Consider the following 15500-nt stretch of genomic DNA (forward strand, 5'->3'; position numbering starts at 1 on the left):
AGAACGCACATTGTGTTTGAAGTTGGTTAATTAGTATTTGAGCTTGCTGAAAAGGCACCGCTGGGATTCGAACCCAGGATCTCCTGTTTACTAGACAGGCGCTTTGACCAACTAAGCCACGGCGCCACGGAAAAACAAGCCCCGGTCCCCATAACGGCTCGGCAGATAGATCCTCATAGGCCTGTGTCAAACGGAATTTATATTTTAGGTGCTCTACCGGGATGAAAATGATCGTAATTGAAATTTACCGGTAAAACTGCGTTTTAACGGAGCTCAAGAAACTCTATGATTGACATGTCATTAACCAATGAGAGCTCAGCAGCATTGCCAGTAGGCGGGTCAAGAATTAAATGTGTTTCCGGGACAAACTCAACACACGCGTGTGAGGGAATTCTGTTCTATAGTGAAAATTCTGGGTAATGTTCTGAATATCATCTGGTTTAACGTTCGGTAAGTCAAATCAGACATTTGGTTGTGACACTGAGAAAAAGGAAAAAGCATTGCCGTTATGCATCATGTTGTCTTTACTGCGACCGTGCTAACTGCAGACTGCGGGCTAATGTTAATAACACGAGATGACATTACAAGTAAGCTAGCAGCTTTGCTAACACCAGACTAGTTACCACAGTATTATACACTTTGAGTCTGCATCACATTCGGGCGCCTTAAGAAGGCGCTTCAAGTAGTGAATAGCTGGCAGACATGAAGTATGTATTGAACCCACAACTCTGTTTCATTCACATTCTGCACGGCCGGCGAGTTGGTTGCATCACTTTCTAGGCCACCTGATTTTACATGCACATTTTTAGATAGCAACGTGAATTTTGTCCCATAATGACCCAAAGCCAATCTTGGAGAAAAGAAACCGGCATTTAATGATTTGCATTACAGTAATCCATGGATGCAAACATATATCAAGTGCAGGAGAATATGCACCAGCTTTTTCTCATTTCTGTATCCTTTATTGACAGTATGGCCGAGTCAGAGCTCCCCTCCGTCCATGCTGGGGAGAAGAGAAGCTGTCCAGAAGAAGTCGAAGACGCATCCTCAAACAAACAGAGGATTAAGAATGAGCTTACCTCTGTCCATGCCGGAGAGAAGAGAAGCTGTCCAGATGAAGAAGTGGAAGACGTATCCTCAAAGAAACCAAGGATTGAGAATGATCAAAAGAATGAAGCCCCTCCACACCAAGAGGAAGAGGAAGGCCTTGAGGTTGATGAATCTGAGCAAGATGAAGAAAATGATGGTGAGACCTTTGCTGATATGATGAAGCATGGCCTCACTGAGGTGGATGTTGGCATCTTGAAGTATGTCAGTGACCATGAGGGCTTCTCTGGAATCTTGAAGGAAAGGTTGGTGTTAATTGGTGATCTTGTTTGAGGGATCAATAGATTATTTGATTGTTTTACATTTACTGAGGCTCATTTGACACTGATAGCATTTTCTTTTTCCAGATATTCTGATTTTGTGGTACATGAAATCAATAAACTTGGCAAGATAGTGCATTTGGATGACCTGTCCATTCCTGCAGATGCTGCAGAGGTAAGATAGTCTTTTTCATTTTATTAATTTCTACAATAGTTGTGTAACATTTCTTTCTTTTCTATTTATTTGGCCAGCTCTATTTTGTCGTTCCAGTTCAATACGGTAGCAAATAATTTATTTTTCTAAATGATATTTTAGGACGTTCCAGAGACAGCAGAATTGCCTCAGGACGCTGACGTGCTGACCGAAGAGCAAAAAAAACAGCTTGAGGAGCTTCAGCTCTTTAGAAATAAAGAGGGCAGTGTCTCCATCCAAGTGAGTTCCTCACCTCCCGAGCCTCTTCAGGACTTAAACTTTAAAACTCGTAGATGTTACGTTAATTCTCCGCTTTGATCTATAGGTGGTGGAGGATACAAAGGAAAAGCGGACGCTGGTCCACAAAGCCATCAAGACTCAATTTCCTGGTTTGGAGACCAAGACAGAAGAGAAGGATGGGAGCAAATTCATCGTGGCATACCATGCCGCTGGGAAAAAAGCTTTGGGAGGTGAATACAGAGGGAATGGAGTTAAATAATCGCTCAAGACTATTCACATCCAGTCAAAATTGTTACAGTTGAGGAAAGGATTAGTGCATGCCTATCAGACTTCCACCCTCATCTGCTGCAGTGCATGTGCTCACAGCTGAAATGAAGAGCAGTGAGGCACACTGTCCCACCCTTGTGCATGTGTGTAATGGAGACACTTGCATGATTCTGCTCCTAATCACCTTTTTCACTTATGGAATGTCCTCAACCTTTAGTAAAGAACCGTTTTCCCAATGTTGGAGTCTGTTACACCCCCCCACTCAAGTAAAACCTTAAAATTCCACACCCACAGTCCCAAGCATGAGATCACACGCTATCACTCAATCCACGGTCCTTTAACATCTATTTCTTACTTAGTAACATTATTCTACCCTCCTTTTGCTTTTCTCTGGTGGATAGAGGTCAAAACAACAGCAGGTAAGAACCTGTTCTCCATACAGAGCAAGTCAAGTTATTAAAGTCTGCGGTTTCTTCTATTAATATTGCCAACCTACTCCCACTTATTGCACATCAAAATGAACTTAGATTTTTTTTAGAGGAAACCTTTTGGATAGTAAATCTGCAATGCTACTTCTGGAATCATTTCCAAAGGTGTTTACTATATTGGATAAGCCTTTTTTTTTCTGTGTCCCAATTAAAGCTCCAAGGAAACACTTCTGGCCCAAAAACCGTGACACCTTCTGCCACTTTGTCCTGTACAAGGAGAACAAAGACACCATGGATGCTATAAATGTTCTGTCAAAGTTCCTCAGGTCTGAACTGCACACACTCATTAAAAATACGGAGACTAACAAAATCTCTCTTCATAAAATGCAATTGTGATCTTTGCTGCCAGATCTTTGATTATGTCTGTTTGTAGGCTTAGACCCAACATGTTTTCCTACATGGGAACCAAAGACAAGAGAGCAATCACCGTGCAGGAGATTGCAGTGCACAAGTGAGTGTGTGCCGCTGAGGAGCTTTTCTGATTTTGTGGCTCATGAATTTGATTTCAAGGCACATTTCCATCGTGTCTCAGGATCACAGCAGAGAGGTTACAACATCTCAACAAGTGCCTTATCAACCTCAAGGTTGGAAATTTCTGCTACAAGAATCATCCTCTGAAGCTGGGGGGACTCCAGGGGAACCACTTCACTGTTGTAATCAGGTGGGCAGATGCAGTTAATGTAGGCTCTTAAACTCTAAATGTCCACGCAGCTGATTGCTTTAATACATTTGTATTTTAGGAACATCTCAGGAACTGATGCACAAGTCAATCAGGCTATGACATCCCTCAGACAGACGGGCTTCATTAACTACTACGGCATGCAGCGCTTCGGCACAACAGCCGTCCCTACGCAACACGTTGGCAGGTACGACAGTAAAGGAAATTGGTAGAAATCTTCACTTTTGAAGAATTGTGACATCATCTATCTCATGTTTTTTTAAGGGCCATCTTAAAAAATAACTGGAGTGAGGTGGTGGATTTAATACTGAAACCACGTCCTGGAGGTAAGAGTTGGGGAGGTTGGATCAGATTTTCTTGTATCTGTAATGTAAAAATGGTGTTTAGAACCTACTGCTTATCTCTTGCTGCTATTTACAGCGGAGAAAGAATTCTTGGTCCGCTGCAGAGAGGAGTGGGCAAAGACCCAGGACCCAGAGGCAGCGCTGAAAAAACTGCCCAACAAGCGCTGCGTGGAGGGGCAGCTGTTGCGAGGCCTATCAATGTATGGCAAAAAGAACATAGTCACTGCATTTGGACTGGTTGGTTTTTTTTAATTAAGTTATTCAAAGTGGTATAAGTTTCAATTGTATGCTTCTGTTTTGAAGATGGTTGTTTAGCATGGAAGAGGGTCATCAGCTCTTTCATCGTCGACGTTTCCCTTTTTTTCCCACCCAGATTCCTCGTAACAACCGTTTGATGTACGTCCACAGCTACCAGAGTGTGGTGTGGAACACCATGGTTAGCCGCAGAATTGATGCCTTTGGCCTGAAGGCTGTGGAAGGCGACCTGATCCTCAAAGGAAGTCAGTAGCGCAGCGAGTGCTTGAAACTGTGTCTTAGCAATATGTAGAATTTCCTCTTTTCCCTATAAAAAAGAACAGAATTATTTACACAATCTAATGTTAAATACATATATATTTTAAAATTTTGGATAAAGTTGACCAAATGTTCTGCAATAATTGAAACGGAAACATTCTGTCTCTGTTATCCTTCTAAAGCTACAGCCCACGTGCTCTCAGCAGAAGAAGCCGAGAATCATTCCATCCATGACATTGTGATGCCACTTCCTGGTTATGATGTCATTTACCCCTCTCATCATGGTAAGAATTGACTGGGGTGGGGGTGTTAATGATGTTCCCAATACATGAAGTGATGGCTGACTAGAACTAACTTTGACTTTCTGCCAGTGGGGAAAGGCTACAGAGAACTTCTGTCAGCAGATGGGCTGGACATCGACAAAATGAGGCACAGAGTGAAGGACTATTCTTTGGCGGGGGCCTACAGACGCATCGTCATCAGACCTACAGACGTTAGCTGGTCAGCAGCCAGTAAAATTCCACTAAATAAAGCTGATTGATGTTTCATAGCAACTCTGTAAGAAAACAAGAGCTGTTAAGATGCCGTGTAACTTCCTCTGACCTCATATTTCTGATTTAGGGAGGTCATTAACTATGATGATCCCAGGATCTCTCTGGTGCATAGTGATTTTGAGATACTGGAGAACAAACCTGCGCCAGTCTTTAACAAAGGTATGTTTAGTAAAGACCTTTAAGTTAGTCATACATTTTCTACATCTTTTAAACCAAATACAATACCTTTTTTTTCTTTTCTTCCCCTCAGATGGGAAGTATCGGGCTCTAAGGATGGAGTTCTCGCTGCCTCCCTCGACTTATGCAACTATGGCAATTAGAGAAGTGCTCAAGTTGGACACTAGCATCAAGAAACAGACACAGCTCAACACTTCCTGGTTCAACTGAGACTGCAGTGTATTCTTTCAATAACCGGACTGCTGCAGCAGGCTGCAAGGCACCTGTTGCCTGTGTTTTTAATGATATCAGTGTGTGAGTGAGAGCGAACTCTGATTCCATTCTGAGTTGCTTTTCTTTTTCTTAATGTAGCTCTTTTTCTATGCTGCAGTATTTCTTTTGATTTTCTCTCTTTCATTCAGGTTGTCGCATCAACTTATGTTTGTACAGAAAATTAGTCTCAACAGAGAAATAAAAATGCTAACTTAATTGTTTGCAGTTTATTTTATTATAAAAATAAGCTATATTTATGCAAGACAGTTACATATGTCATAATCCATTTATGGTGATGCAGCCGATCCCAGGCTGCACCTGGTGAAAGAGAAAATGTCTGACATGGAAGAAGCAACAATACAGGACAAAAAAGAGAAAAGCCAAGGCTGGAATCACACAAAGCAGTTTATTATGAAAGAGTCTGGACTAAATGTATGGTGATGTTGTTTACGTACACACAGGGCGGCAACTTCTAATACTGTTAGACTATATGAAAACTAACCTGACTTTAGGGACCAAGAAAATTACATTCTTATTAAGGGTTTACTACCTCCAAAATCAAAGAAACTAATTTGGACAGATGAAATGGCAGGAGTGAGGGGTTATTAAGGTCTTTTTTTTTTCTTTTAACACGGGGGTTGCCATGTTTCTCTTAATGTCGTGGATTTGCAATACTGTTATATGCTAACAACTAGCATATAACAGTAGTTATATGCTAGTTGTTAGCAGCAACTTACCACAGTTGCTGAATGAAAAGAGGTTATTACATTATGACTATTCTGGTGTCAATGATCACATGATCAGGTGCTCTGCCCATGTGATTTCAATTCATGATGGAGATGGAGATAAAACAGAACACAAATGGATGACTGGGGAAGACCTTTGGGAACGAGATATAAAATGACTCAAAAATGAGAAGTGGCTGTTTCAGTAGAGAGATTTAATCATGAAGTGGAAGGGTTAAAGAAAGTCCTCGCTGATCAAGAAACAACAGGAAGTTGTTCCTGTTAGATCATCACCACTAATCAACTTCATCATCTTGATATTAAAATGACAAAAACATCCTTATTGTTTGCTTCTGGCGTGCAAATAAAGTGTGCTTTACTGTCCTTCTGAGGCCAAAAACACGAGACTGGACCTGGACTCACACCTCTGACTCTTGTGAGACAAAATAAGTCTCATGAAGGCATATTAATGTCTGCCATGTATATCTGTGGTGTGTTTAGTTTGTCAAAGTCATTATTTGGATGAAAGATACAAAATTAATGAATTAGTTAATAAATTAAGGATAAACAGTAAACGAAACAAAGGGCCTTTTTAAAAATAACTGGTGTATTTGGTCTCCCACAAAGACTGTGGAATGTCTCTGGAACATCTGTTTCCATAACAACAGGTTGATGGCTGCATGACCTCTACCCCTGTGGCAACAAACACTTCCTGTTTACAGTCAGATTCGCCGTCGCTGTTTGCATTGTAACCTGATGGTGGTCGACAGTATCAATCCAGACGTGAAACACGCTGGCCTGGGTGACCTCAACCAAGAACGATTTGTTTGGTTCAGAGTTTCCTTATCGCTGACGCTGACGCGAGACTGCAAACACATGAAGTAACCGTAATGATGTGAGAAAGGTAATAAATGTATGCATTATAAACTAAATTGGTTTTAAAGGCGTATTATAATTTTTAACCAATTCTGTTTATCCAGTGATTTATTAAATGTTCTAACCTTTATTGAATTCCAAACCTGCAGGTTCTGATGTTCAGACTGTGCAAAACGACTGGAAGATAAATGCTTTTCTCACAGATCTATCAACTGTGAATGACAGAGAGACAACACAGCTGTAAGCCAGAATGCAGCTTTACAATCCTGTTGAATAAAAATGCGTGGAGACTGCCTTGGCAATGAATATGAGAGCCGTTAGCTGGTGTTTGTCCTCCGTGTGAGACGTTACCTTTAACCACTGGATAAACGGTGTGTTTGAACATGTGAGACAAAGAGAAGTGAATGTGTTTCTGCCTGTTTGTACGAGCATTGAGAGGATGGACAGACCAGCACGTCTGTTTGTGTGTCTCGAGTTTATGTGTGTGTATGTGGGGGAAGGTTGTGTGGTGGCATTGTGTCTCTTGGGAGGTGTGTGTTTGCATTCGGGGGTTGTTTGCGGGTCTCGTATCTCTGTGTTGGGGTGGTCTCGATCAGGGCGAGAGGATGCAACAGTTGGGAGTGTGTGAGGGACAGCGCTATATATTGAGCATTTAGGAGAAGACATGTTGATCTCAGAGGAGAGGTGAATCTGATCCTGCTTCAGAATGAGCATCAGAACATCATCAGCATCTCAGAGGTAAGTGTCACTTCATATTAATCGCGATACTGCAGGGCCTCATTTATGGTGATAGATGTCATATATGTTAATTCTGAAATGTAGGAAAATCTCTTTTATTTTGCTTTTCCCTGAAAGATTATGCAGCTTTTTTCCCCCTTTTTCTTCCCTCTTTACTATTTTTTGTTAATTAATTATTAATTTGTGCACTTTTCCCAAGTTATGTGATGTACAACATTCAGTTTTTCTAAATTCTTACCAAGTGATTTTATTCTGTTGCTTTTTATATTTTATTCTGACAGCTTTTATATTCTGGGTTCTCTTGAGCTTCTGTAATTTTAATGCCTTTAATCTCGTCTGTTCCGCTGAATTTCCAGATTATCTGTGGACTGAGGAAAAACCACCATTACTTTATTTATAACCGTTGGAAACATTTGGAGATTTACATCTGTTTTTTCAACGCCAGCGATGGAGACGCACACTTGGGACTCAGTCTCCCCCTCCTCCTCCCCCTCTCCCCCTTCTTTTTCCCACTGCGATTATAGCGACTGGTCCCCCTCTCTCACCATCATCCCCTCCGTGTACCTGCTGGCCTTCTTCGTTGGTTGCCTCGGCAACAGCCTCGTGCTGTGGGCTTACCTGGACCGACCTGAACGAAGGAGAATGAGAGGCAGAGACTTAAGTGGGACTGGAAAGCTCTGTTTTACTGGGGTTTTTAGGAAGGGTCAGCAGACCGTCAGAGGGACTGACGGACCCCACCGTGGATCACTTCCAACAAAAAATAAGGGAAACGGTGGGAGTTTGTCAGGACAAACCCCCAAAGTTTCCTCTCATTCTTCAACCGCCTCTTACCCTCCCTCCATCCCTCGATCCTCACGTTCTCTTACAGACTCCCTCATAGCCAGCTTAGCGCTGGCTGACCTCTGCTTCCTTGTCACTCTCCCCCTGTGGGCCGTCTACACAGCAATGGGTTACCATTGGCCATTTGGGCAACCTCTCTGCCAAGTTAGCAGCTTCCTGACTGCTCTCAACATGTATGCCAGTGTGTTCAGCCTGAGCATGCTCAGCGTGGAGCGCTACTGGGTTCTGACCGGACGCCGACCCGCCAGTCACCATGCCGCTCAGAGATTTCCCAGCAGAGCTGTGTGGGTCCTTGGAGGGGTGTGGGTACTGGCAGGGGTGCTGGCTCTTCCTGGCCTGCTGCTACGTTCTGTCAGGGAGGTTGAAGTGGAATCTGAGGATGATTGGCTGATTGATCCAGCTCATCCTGACCCAGGACCAGTCTTCCTCTCCTGCCAAATGGACTATTCAATGCTGATTAGAACAGACCTGGAGGAGGCAGAGCGAGAGAAGGCAGAATTGTGGTGGGCTGCAGCTTTGAGTCTCAAATCAACCCTAATTGGCTTTCTGCTTCCTCTTGTCATCTTGCTGGTGTGTTACTGTTCACTTGCACAGCTACTAAGCAGACATTTCGGAAAGGGCCCTCGTCCTGATCGCAAGCGTCAACGGAGACTCCTTAAGGTCATTGTCACTCTAGTGATGGCTTTCTTCTTGTGCTGGCTGCCTTTACATGTCAACAAGACACTTTCCATGCTGCTGGAATTTGGGCTGGTTCCATATTCCTGCCCTTTAGATCAGCTTTTACTGGGTGCTCATCCGTATGTCACCTGTTTGGCTTATCTCAACTCCTGCCTTAACCCACTCCTGTACGCTGCCTGTGATCCATCATTCAGGAAGAGATGCAGAGGAGCCATTGTCATGCTGTGCTGGGCCAGGAAGAGAGGAGCGAAGGGACAGAGAGGGAAAATGGTGCAAGGACAGGAAGAGAGAGAGAAGAGTTCACCTTTTCCCACAAGAACACAAGAGGAAACAGAAAGGACCGAGGAAAAGACAGGAGACCGGATTGTTTCTGAGGCCTTGTGAAAATATAACTCAGGAGCTATATCGTATGTTTATACTATCTTCCTGAATGCTATTCAATGTCATGTTAAAAGCAAACAAATCTGGCATATTTCTCACAGGAAATGGGACAACAACCCCCCTCAAATGTAATTGAACCCAAGAATGGAATCTTACTTGCCAAATGTCTGCTTGGCCTCCGATCCTTCTAAAAACTCTTTGTAGGTTTATCCAATGCACTGTTCTGTTTTCATATATTAAAAAGATCACTCTAAACTGACATTTCATTTTTTTATTGTTCTCATTCAAATCAAGCAGTTTTATAATAATTCAGAGGAAGCCAGAGATGCAGACATTTAAAAATTGTTAAAAATTTGTTAACACAACGTAAACTATCATATTGATTTTTATGCTGTATACAATAAATGTTTCCAAATTAAATGATAAGTTGGGGAAAATATTGTCGGATATGTTTCACAAAGCATAAAAGAAATGAAAATTCGGCAACATTGTACTTCCTCCGAGACGATGGCGCTATTGCACAATTTTGGCAGTGCTGAAGAAGAAGAAAAAGAAGAAAAGAAAGAAGAAGAATCTCTCCCACGTTTATATTGTTTACAAAAAGTCCGTCACTGCCTAAAAACACGCAGTGTTATCGTATAATTTAGAGTTCAACTGTCTGTGGAAGCGGTAACACTGAAGATGGGAACTGCACTAATTTATGACGACGAGATGACCAATTACAAATTGCTCTGGGTTGAGTACGTCTGAATTTCATTTAATTCCTTATATATCGGAAAGGTGAATTCACGCCATCTGATTGGTTCTTGGCCGCAGTGTAACGCTATTACTCCTGATATTACTCCGCGTCTAACCAACAACAAACTCCTAGCTTAAGTGTCGTTAACTTCACTGAGAGTCTTTCCAACAACAGAGAACATGTTAATGAAGCGCCTTTTAGATTAGTTAGAGGAAAAGACGGTGTCGATGGTCGTTAGGTTGATAATCAGCACTTCATTGACGTCCCTAGAGGTGGTTCCTGTGAGGATCGCTACGGTGATCTCGTCCATATGGACCGATCCTCTTCACCGGTGTCCACCCAGGCTATTCCTGCCTGGCGCCTCCTCAGAAACACCGACAGTTTTTAGTGGATGCACAATCCACGGAGGACAACATTAATGTCAAGGAAATAGAAATGTAAAACAGAAGCCTCTCTTTATTTGCTTCTGTTTTCTTTTTAGGTGACCCCACGCTGCAGTTCTTTCATTTGGAATAAAGAACTTGAGATTATGTTTGCTGATTTAATATTAAAATCATTTTTTAAAAGCAATACACCACTCCACCCGCTGTGATGCATTGCCGAAACCGCGAAATAAACAAATATCAAGTACAACATCACATTTGTATCTTTGCTGTGACTGAGTATATCCAATATTCATTTTAGGAATACCAGAACATGCATGTTTTTTGCAGATCACAGGGGAAGCAACAACACAAATTTTGCATTTGTAAGTTTGTGGTATTTCTTTCAGTTCTATATGTAATATTGAGGTACCCGAGCGTCTGACAGTATGTTATGAGGCTCTGATGAGGACTGGGCTGGCCGATCGCTGTGTCTCCATCCCTGTCCGGGAGGCAACAGATGCTGACATTCTGCTGGTCCATAGGTTAGTTTTAAGGCGCTCAAAGGGGTCGCCCCCAGATTCAGTGTGATCCCTCTGCTTTAGACTGACATATTTTCCTACATCTTCTAAGATATTCTACATGCACTTTGCTGTTCCCAACAGTGAGGAGTATTTAGAAGCCGTGAAGAAAACCCCCTATATGACTCTAGCGGAACTTATGGAATTCACTCTGCAATACGGCGACGTCTACTTCCACCCAGTTAGTTAAAATCCTAACTTTTCGGCATGGTGGTGGGTCCACATTGACTGAATTACGAGATAGTGCTTTTGATTCTCTCAACCTCTTTGCCGTTGTAGAACATTTATCACTGTGCCAAGCTGGCTGCAGGTGCTGCCCTGCAACTGGTGGACAGTGTAATGACGGGAGCTGTGAGGACCGGCATGGCGCTGGTCAGGTGAGTCTGTCGACTGGTGAAACAGGACTTCTACAGCGTAATGCTCACGCTGCTCTGATAATTAACATAATAATTAAATAATTGATTGATAATTAAATATTCTTGATCCCTGCTAAGACAGCACTGCTTCTTCCCATTGAAAAAAAAAAGACTTATTTCTTATCTGCTGCTAGAAGTTGAGAGTTGAGCTCAATTCTGAGTTCTCCCTCCAACACTAACTTAGCAATTTTACAAAAACCTTAAAGTGAGTTGTTAAAGAAATAGTTGGGAATGAGTATTGAAAGGTCAGAAAGCTTGTTTTCCACAGATGGGCTTCATTTGAGTTCTGCCGAGCCAAAATACAATCAAAGAAAATAAATGTGTATATGATCGGTTTTTTTTAAACACCTTTCTAATTCCCATCCAGGCCTCCAGGACATCACAGTATGCGCAGTGCTGCCAATGGGTTCTGTGTATTCAATAATGTTGCCATAGCGGCGCGATATGCGAGGCAAAAATACGGCCTGGAAAGGTGACTGATTGTTTCGATTATGAGAAATAAAGTACAATTCAGCTGCCTGGTATTGACAAAATGTCCTACTTTCAGGGTGTTGATAGTGGACTGGGATATACATCACGGTCAAGGGGTACAATACTGTTTTGAGGACGATCCAAGGTTTGTCTTTCCTAATGTGCTGAAGTGGTTATGCAGAAGTTTTAGTTGCACTGACTACACTTTTGTCTCCACAGTGTGCTCTACTTCTCCTGGCACCGCTACGAGCATCAGAAATTCTGGCCCAACCTTAGAGAATCAGACTACGACACTGTTGGCAAAGAAAAGGGAGCCGGATTCAACATAAATGTGCCGTGGAATAGGGTCAATATAGAACACATTTCAGCCTTTTTGTCATGGTCTGACGTATTTAGATTGACTTAAATGACCAAATTTTAGATTTGTTTTGATGGCATTGTGCACAGATTTGTGTGTTTATTAAGGTTTGTATAACACATTTCAGGTTGGAATGAGAAACAGTGACTATCTTTCAGTCTTCTTTCACATCCTGTTACCGGTTGCCTATGAGGTAAGTCGTTTTAGTAGTCTAATACTATACTGTCGGATTATTATAAAATCTTGACATTGCTTGACATTGTCACAGTTTTGCCCTGACCTGGTCCTGGTATGTGCAGGTTTTGACTCGGCTATCGGTGACCCAGAGGTACTATTCAGTATAATCTGGACATTTTATAGATGACTCTAACATCTCTCCAGCTAAAGTGTTTTTTTTAAATCTGCATTTTCAGGGTGAAATGTGTGCCAGTCCAGACATCTTTGCTCATCTTACTCACCTCCTGATGAACCTGGCTGGAGGCAAACTGTGTGCAGTTCTGGAGGTCAGACTGGATGTTCCTGAACATCTCTTACCTTCTCTCAACACGTATATATCAGCTCTGGTTATAAAATGTATCGCTGTCTAATTGTTTCCCAGGGAGGCTACAACTTGACCTCCCTCCCACAGTCTGTGTGTCAGACAGTCCAAACCTTACTTGGAGATCCTGCTCCTCCACCTGGGAGCCTCGAAGGGCCCTGTAGGAGGTCAGTTAAAGGGCTGTTTTTATCTTGCATGAGTGTGTTTCACGTTTGTGGTCATGATATTTTCTGTTTGTAGTGCGCTTGAATCCCTTCACTGTGTGCGATCGGCTCATAAGCCTTACTGGTCCTGCCTCAAATACGCAGGTGTAATATCCCCCTCTTTTTAATCCTTAAATTAATCCAGATAGAACACTAATATTTTAACAAGATTCAATAGGTCAACCACTAAGTGTACAAATTTTTGTGTTTTCTTTGTTTATTCATTATTATTGACGTTCAGCTGACTTGCCCACCTCTGAGAGCAGCTCAAAGCATGATAAATTAGCAGAAGAAACAAAGGACAAGGCAGAAAAGGAGACAGTTAAAGAGGAAAAAGTGTGGCCCGAGCCCCAGAAGCGCGTCTGTCCTCCCGTCCGTGCTGCTTTAATCCTCCCTGATAACGTCACCTGCCCGGCTGGATGTCAGCGCTTCAGCTCAACAGAAGGTCTGGATCCAGCAACAATCAGCAAGCTCAGGTACGCGGTGCTGACTCATCACGGTTATTCTTTTATAATCCAACACATTGTTTATTGATTTAACAATCCCGACCAACTTCTTTTCCTATCAAGTAAACGTCTGTATTTTTTTCCAACAAGGGAGAAATTCTCCAAAGATGGAGAGAATAACAGTTCCCTCACCACCCTCCCCAGTCTCGTCGCCCTCGTAGACAAAATGGAGAATCATGAGGTTACGGTTATTCTGTTTTACTTAAATATACAGTAGGTTTTTCTATTTTAGATTGGTGCTTTCCATTAAAGCACCAACAGGGTCCTGCAGCTGATGTTAACATAATGAATTACTTCCTCTTAGATTTACAGTGGCTTGGCACTTGTCCAAGATGTCTCCATGGCGATGACGTGCACTGTCCAGCACGCTGCAGCTCTCTTTCAACGGTATTGCAATGCAGATTTGATCTTTTTGTGCTGTTTATTGCCGTGTTATTATTCCCTTAGTTATTCGGTTTGCATGTTTACATTCCCATAAAACGAATTCCCGGTTTTAACAGAAATGTTTTTGTCATTGTGCAGGGTTTTAATCGTGTGTGTTGGAGACATGGTGGAACAGAAGCCTGGCACCGAGGATGGGTGGTTCTTTTTTTGCTGTTATCTCTAAATTAGACTAAACTCACACTGGAAGATAAGAGATACCAAACAAAGACAATATCAAAACCATAATGACGATTGTATTTTGCATTTTTAGGAAAACGCTCCTGGTGCAGTTCAGTGGGAATATATCAGACAAGCCGATAGGCAAATATCATGTTCCAGTGTGTCTGAAGAAGGTATCTTTTTGATTGTTGTTCCATGGCAAACTGCTTTTATTACATTAGTGTCATGCTATTCAATGGAGCACCACCACATTTACATACCTAAAATGTGTTTTATGTACAACTTGAGTGTGTTTATCCTCTACCAGGGCTGCGGTGATGTGTCAGGGTTCATGCATGCGGTTCTCAGCCTCCTCCTGCCTCTTGGCTATGAGTACGACCCAAATCTGGTGCTGTTGGTCCGAATGCCTGGTTGTGGAATTTGGGACAGCGTATGGCAACAACTAACAGGCCTACTGCAAGGCCTGGCCCAGGGACACACACTGATACTCATGCAGGTAAGAAGGGTGGGGGAAATTATTCCAGAAAATCCAAATTATCCTGTAAATCCCCCACCAAATAACAATTAAAGATACTATTTTATTTAAAAAGGCAGATTGGAATTTTGGAAATGAAAAGATAAATAATATTCAATAATCTTCATTTCAGGAAGAGGAGAAGCCGTGTTTTGTCCCCACAGTCTCCTGTCTCCTGGGAAACGCCGCTCCCTCTCTGGCGAGTCTATGTGCTCCTTTACCAGAAGACACGGAGGAAGTAGAGAAGCTCCGTTATCACCTGCAGGCGGACTGGAAACTCCTGCAGACAACCGGTGAATTTACAACAACATCGTCCATGTCCTGTGATATTTAAAGCCAATGATGTATGTAAGTTCATCCAAATTTCTCTTAAAACAGCACCTGAACCTCAAGGATCTGATGGACCCTGAAGGCTCTGATCATCCCTGAACCATTGCTCCATGGAGAGAGATGTCAGCATCACTGGTTTCAACTACAGCGCCTTTAAATTTATATTTGACCAAGATATTAATACACTAATTACTCCTAAGGTTGGGTTATTCTCAATAAAGGGAACTTAAGAAGACCTCAGTGCAATTGCGGGTGTGTTTTCTTTCTTCGACCTACACACAACCAAGACTCTTACACTATGATGTATAAATAAACATATTTTGGGTTATAATATGTCTTGACTTTACATTTAAATTAAACACAAAGTACTGGCGTGATTAATGTAGAATCCCATAGATCCACGCTGGACGGTACAATGTCGCTGATTATTTTTTTTAATTATTATTATTTTGTTTATTTCGCATCATATCTTGTAAATCATGTTCATACCCTGCCTCTAGGGGGCGCTGTGAGATGAACTGTGAGTTCATCACACGTGAGTCGCCGCTGATGCTCAGGCTCCATTCA

At 42.3% G+C, this 15500-nt stretch overlaps 3 protein-coding genes and 1 non-coding gene across 5 annotated transcripts; 3 read left to right on the forward strand and 1 right to left on the reverse strand.

The window, feature by feature from the left end:
* Positions 1 to 52: 52 nt before the first annotated feature.
* On the reverse strand, positions 53 to 126 carry trnat-agu (transfer RNA threonine (anticodon AGU)). Its single transcript has one exon. It is a non-coding gene; the product is annotated as a tRNA-Thr (tRNA).
* Positions 127 to 302: 176 nt separating this feature from the next.
* pus7 (pseudouridine synthase 7) lies at positions 303 to 5290 on the forward strand. Of its 2 annotated transcripts, XM_029842221.1 has the most exons (17): positions 303 to 450; positions 972 to 1352; positions 1455 to 1542; positions 1684 to 1800; positions 1886 to 2030; positions 2469 to 2486; positions 2710 to 2821; positions 2929 to 3006; positions 3088 to 3216; positions 3296 to 3421; positions 3499 to 3560; positions 3655 to 3815; positions 3952 to 4078; positions 4274 to 4375; positions 4463 to 4592; positions 4713 to 4804; positions 4896 to 5290. In XM_029842221.1, exons 2-17 carry the CDS (start codon positions 973 to 975, stop codon positions 5030 to 5032), a joined length of 2004 nt encoding a protein of 667 aa, XP_029698081.1. In that variant the 5' UTR covers positions 303 to 450; position 972; the 3' UTR covers positions 5033 to 5290. The 2 variants fall into 2 exon arrangements, with proteins under 2 accessions (XP_029698081.1, XP_011605767.1); XM_011607465.2 differs by lacking the exon at positions 2469 to 2486 and having other exon boundaries at positions 304 to 450.
* A 2570-nt stretch (positions 5291 to 7860) lies between these two features.
* Positions 7861 to 9521, forward strand: aplnr2 (apelin receptor 2). Its single transcript, XM_029842079.1, has one exon. The coding sequence runs from the start codon at positions 7861 to 7863 to the stop codon at positions 9313 to 9315; it is 1455 nt and encodes a 484-aa protein (XP_029697939.1). The 3' UTR covers positions 9316 to 9521.
* Positions 9522 to 9849: 328 nt separating this feature from the next.
* hdac10 (histone deacetylase 10) lies at positions 9850 to 15173 on the forward strand. Its single transcript, XM_011607466.2, has 20 exons — positions 9850 to 10052; positions 10824 to 10958; positions 11079 to 11175; positions 11274 to 11371; positions 11778 to 11882; positions 11958 to 12026; positions 12101 to 12227; positions 12367 to 12432; positions 12508 to 12567; positions 12653 to 12742; positions 12838 to 12944; positions 13018 to 13085; positions 13222 to 13456; positions 13577 to 13667; positions 13791 to 13873; positions 14009 to 14065; positions 14181 to 14262; positions 14397 to 14585; positions 14737 to 14896; positions 14982 to 15173. Exons 1-20 carry the CDS (start codon positions 9994 to 9996, stop codon positions 15011 to 15013), a joined length of 2010 nt encoding a protein of 669 aa, XP_011605768.2. The 5' UTR covers positions 9850 to 9993; the 3' UTR covers positions 15014 to 15173.
* Positions 15174 to 15500: the final 327 nt, after the last annotated feature.

Source organism: Takifugu rubripes, chromosome 9 (assembly GCF_901000725.2).
Source record: "Takifugu rubripes chromosome 9, fTakRub1.2, whole genome shotgun sequence".
NCBI lineage: Eukaryota > Metazoa > Chordata > Actinopteri > Tetraodontiformes > Tetraodontidae > Takifugu > Takifugu rubripes.

Coding starts and splice junctions, on each gene's coding strand:
- hdac10 (XM_011607466.2), top strand. CDS start 9,994: ATGGGAACTGCACTAATTTATGACGACGAGATGACCAATTACAAATTG. Junction 12,743..12,837: donor AACTGTGTGCAGTTCTGGAG/GTCAGACTGGAT, acceptor ATTGTTTCCCAG/GGAGGCTACAACTTGACCTC. Junction 13,668..13,790: donor ACAAAATGGAGAATCATGAG/GTTACGGTTATT, acceptor ACTTCCTCTTAG/ATTTACAGTGGCTTGGCACT.
- aplnr2 (XM_029842079.1), top strand. CDS start 7,861: ATGGAGACGCACACTTGGGACTCAGTCTCCCCCTCCTCCTCCCCCTCT.
- pus7 (XM_029842221.1), top strand. CDS start 973: ATGGCCGAGTCAGAGCTCCCCTCCGTCCATGCTGGGGAGAAGAGAAGC. Junction 4,079..4,273: donor CGACCTGATCCTCAAAGGAA/GTCAGTAGCGCA, acceptor ATCCTTCTAAAG/CTACAGCCCACGTGCTCTCA. Junction 4,376..4,462: donor CATTTACCCCTCTCATCATG/GTAAGAATTGAC, acceptor ACTTTCTGCCAG/TGGGGAAAGGCTACAGAGAA.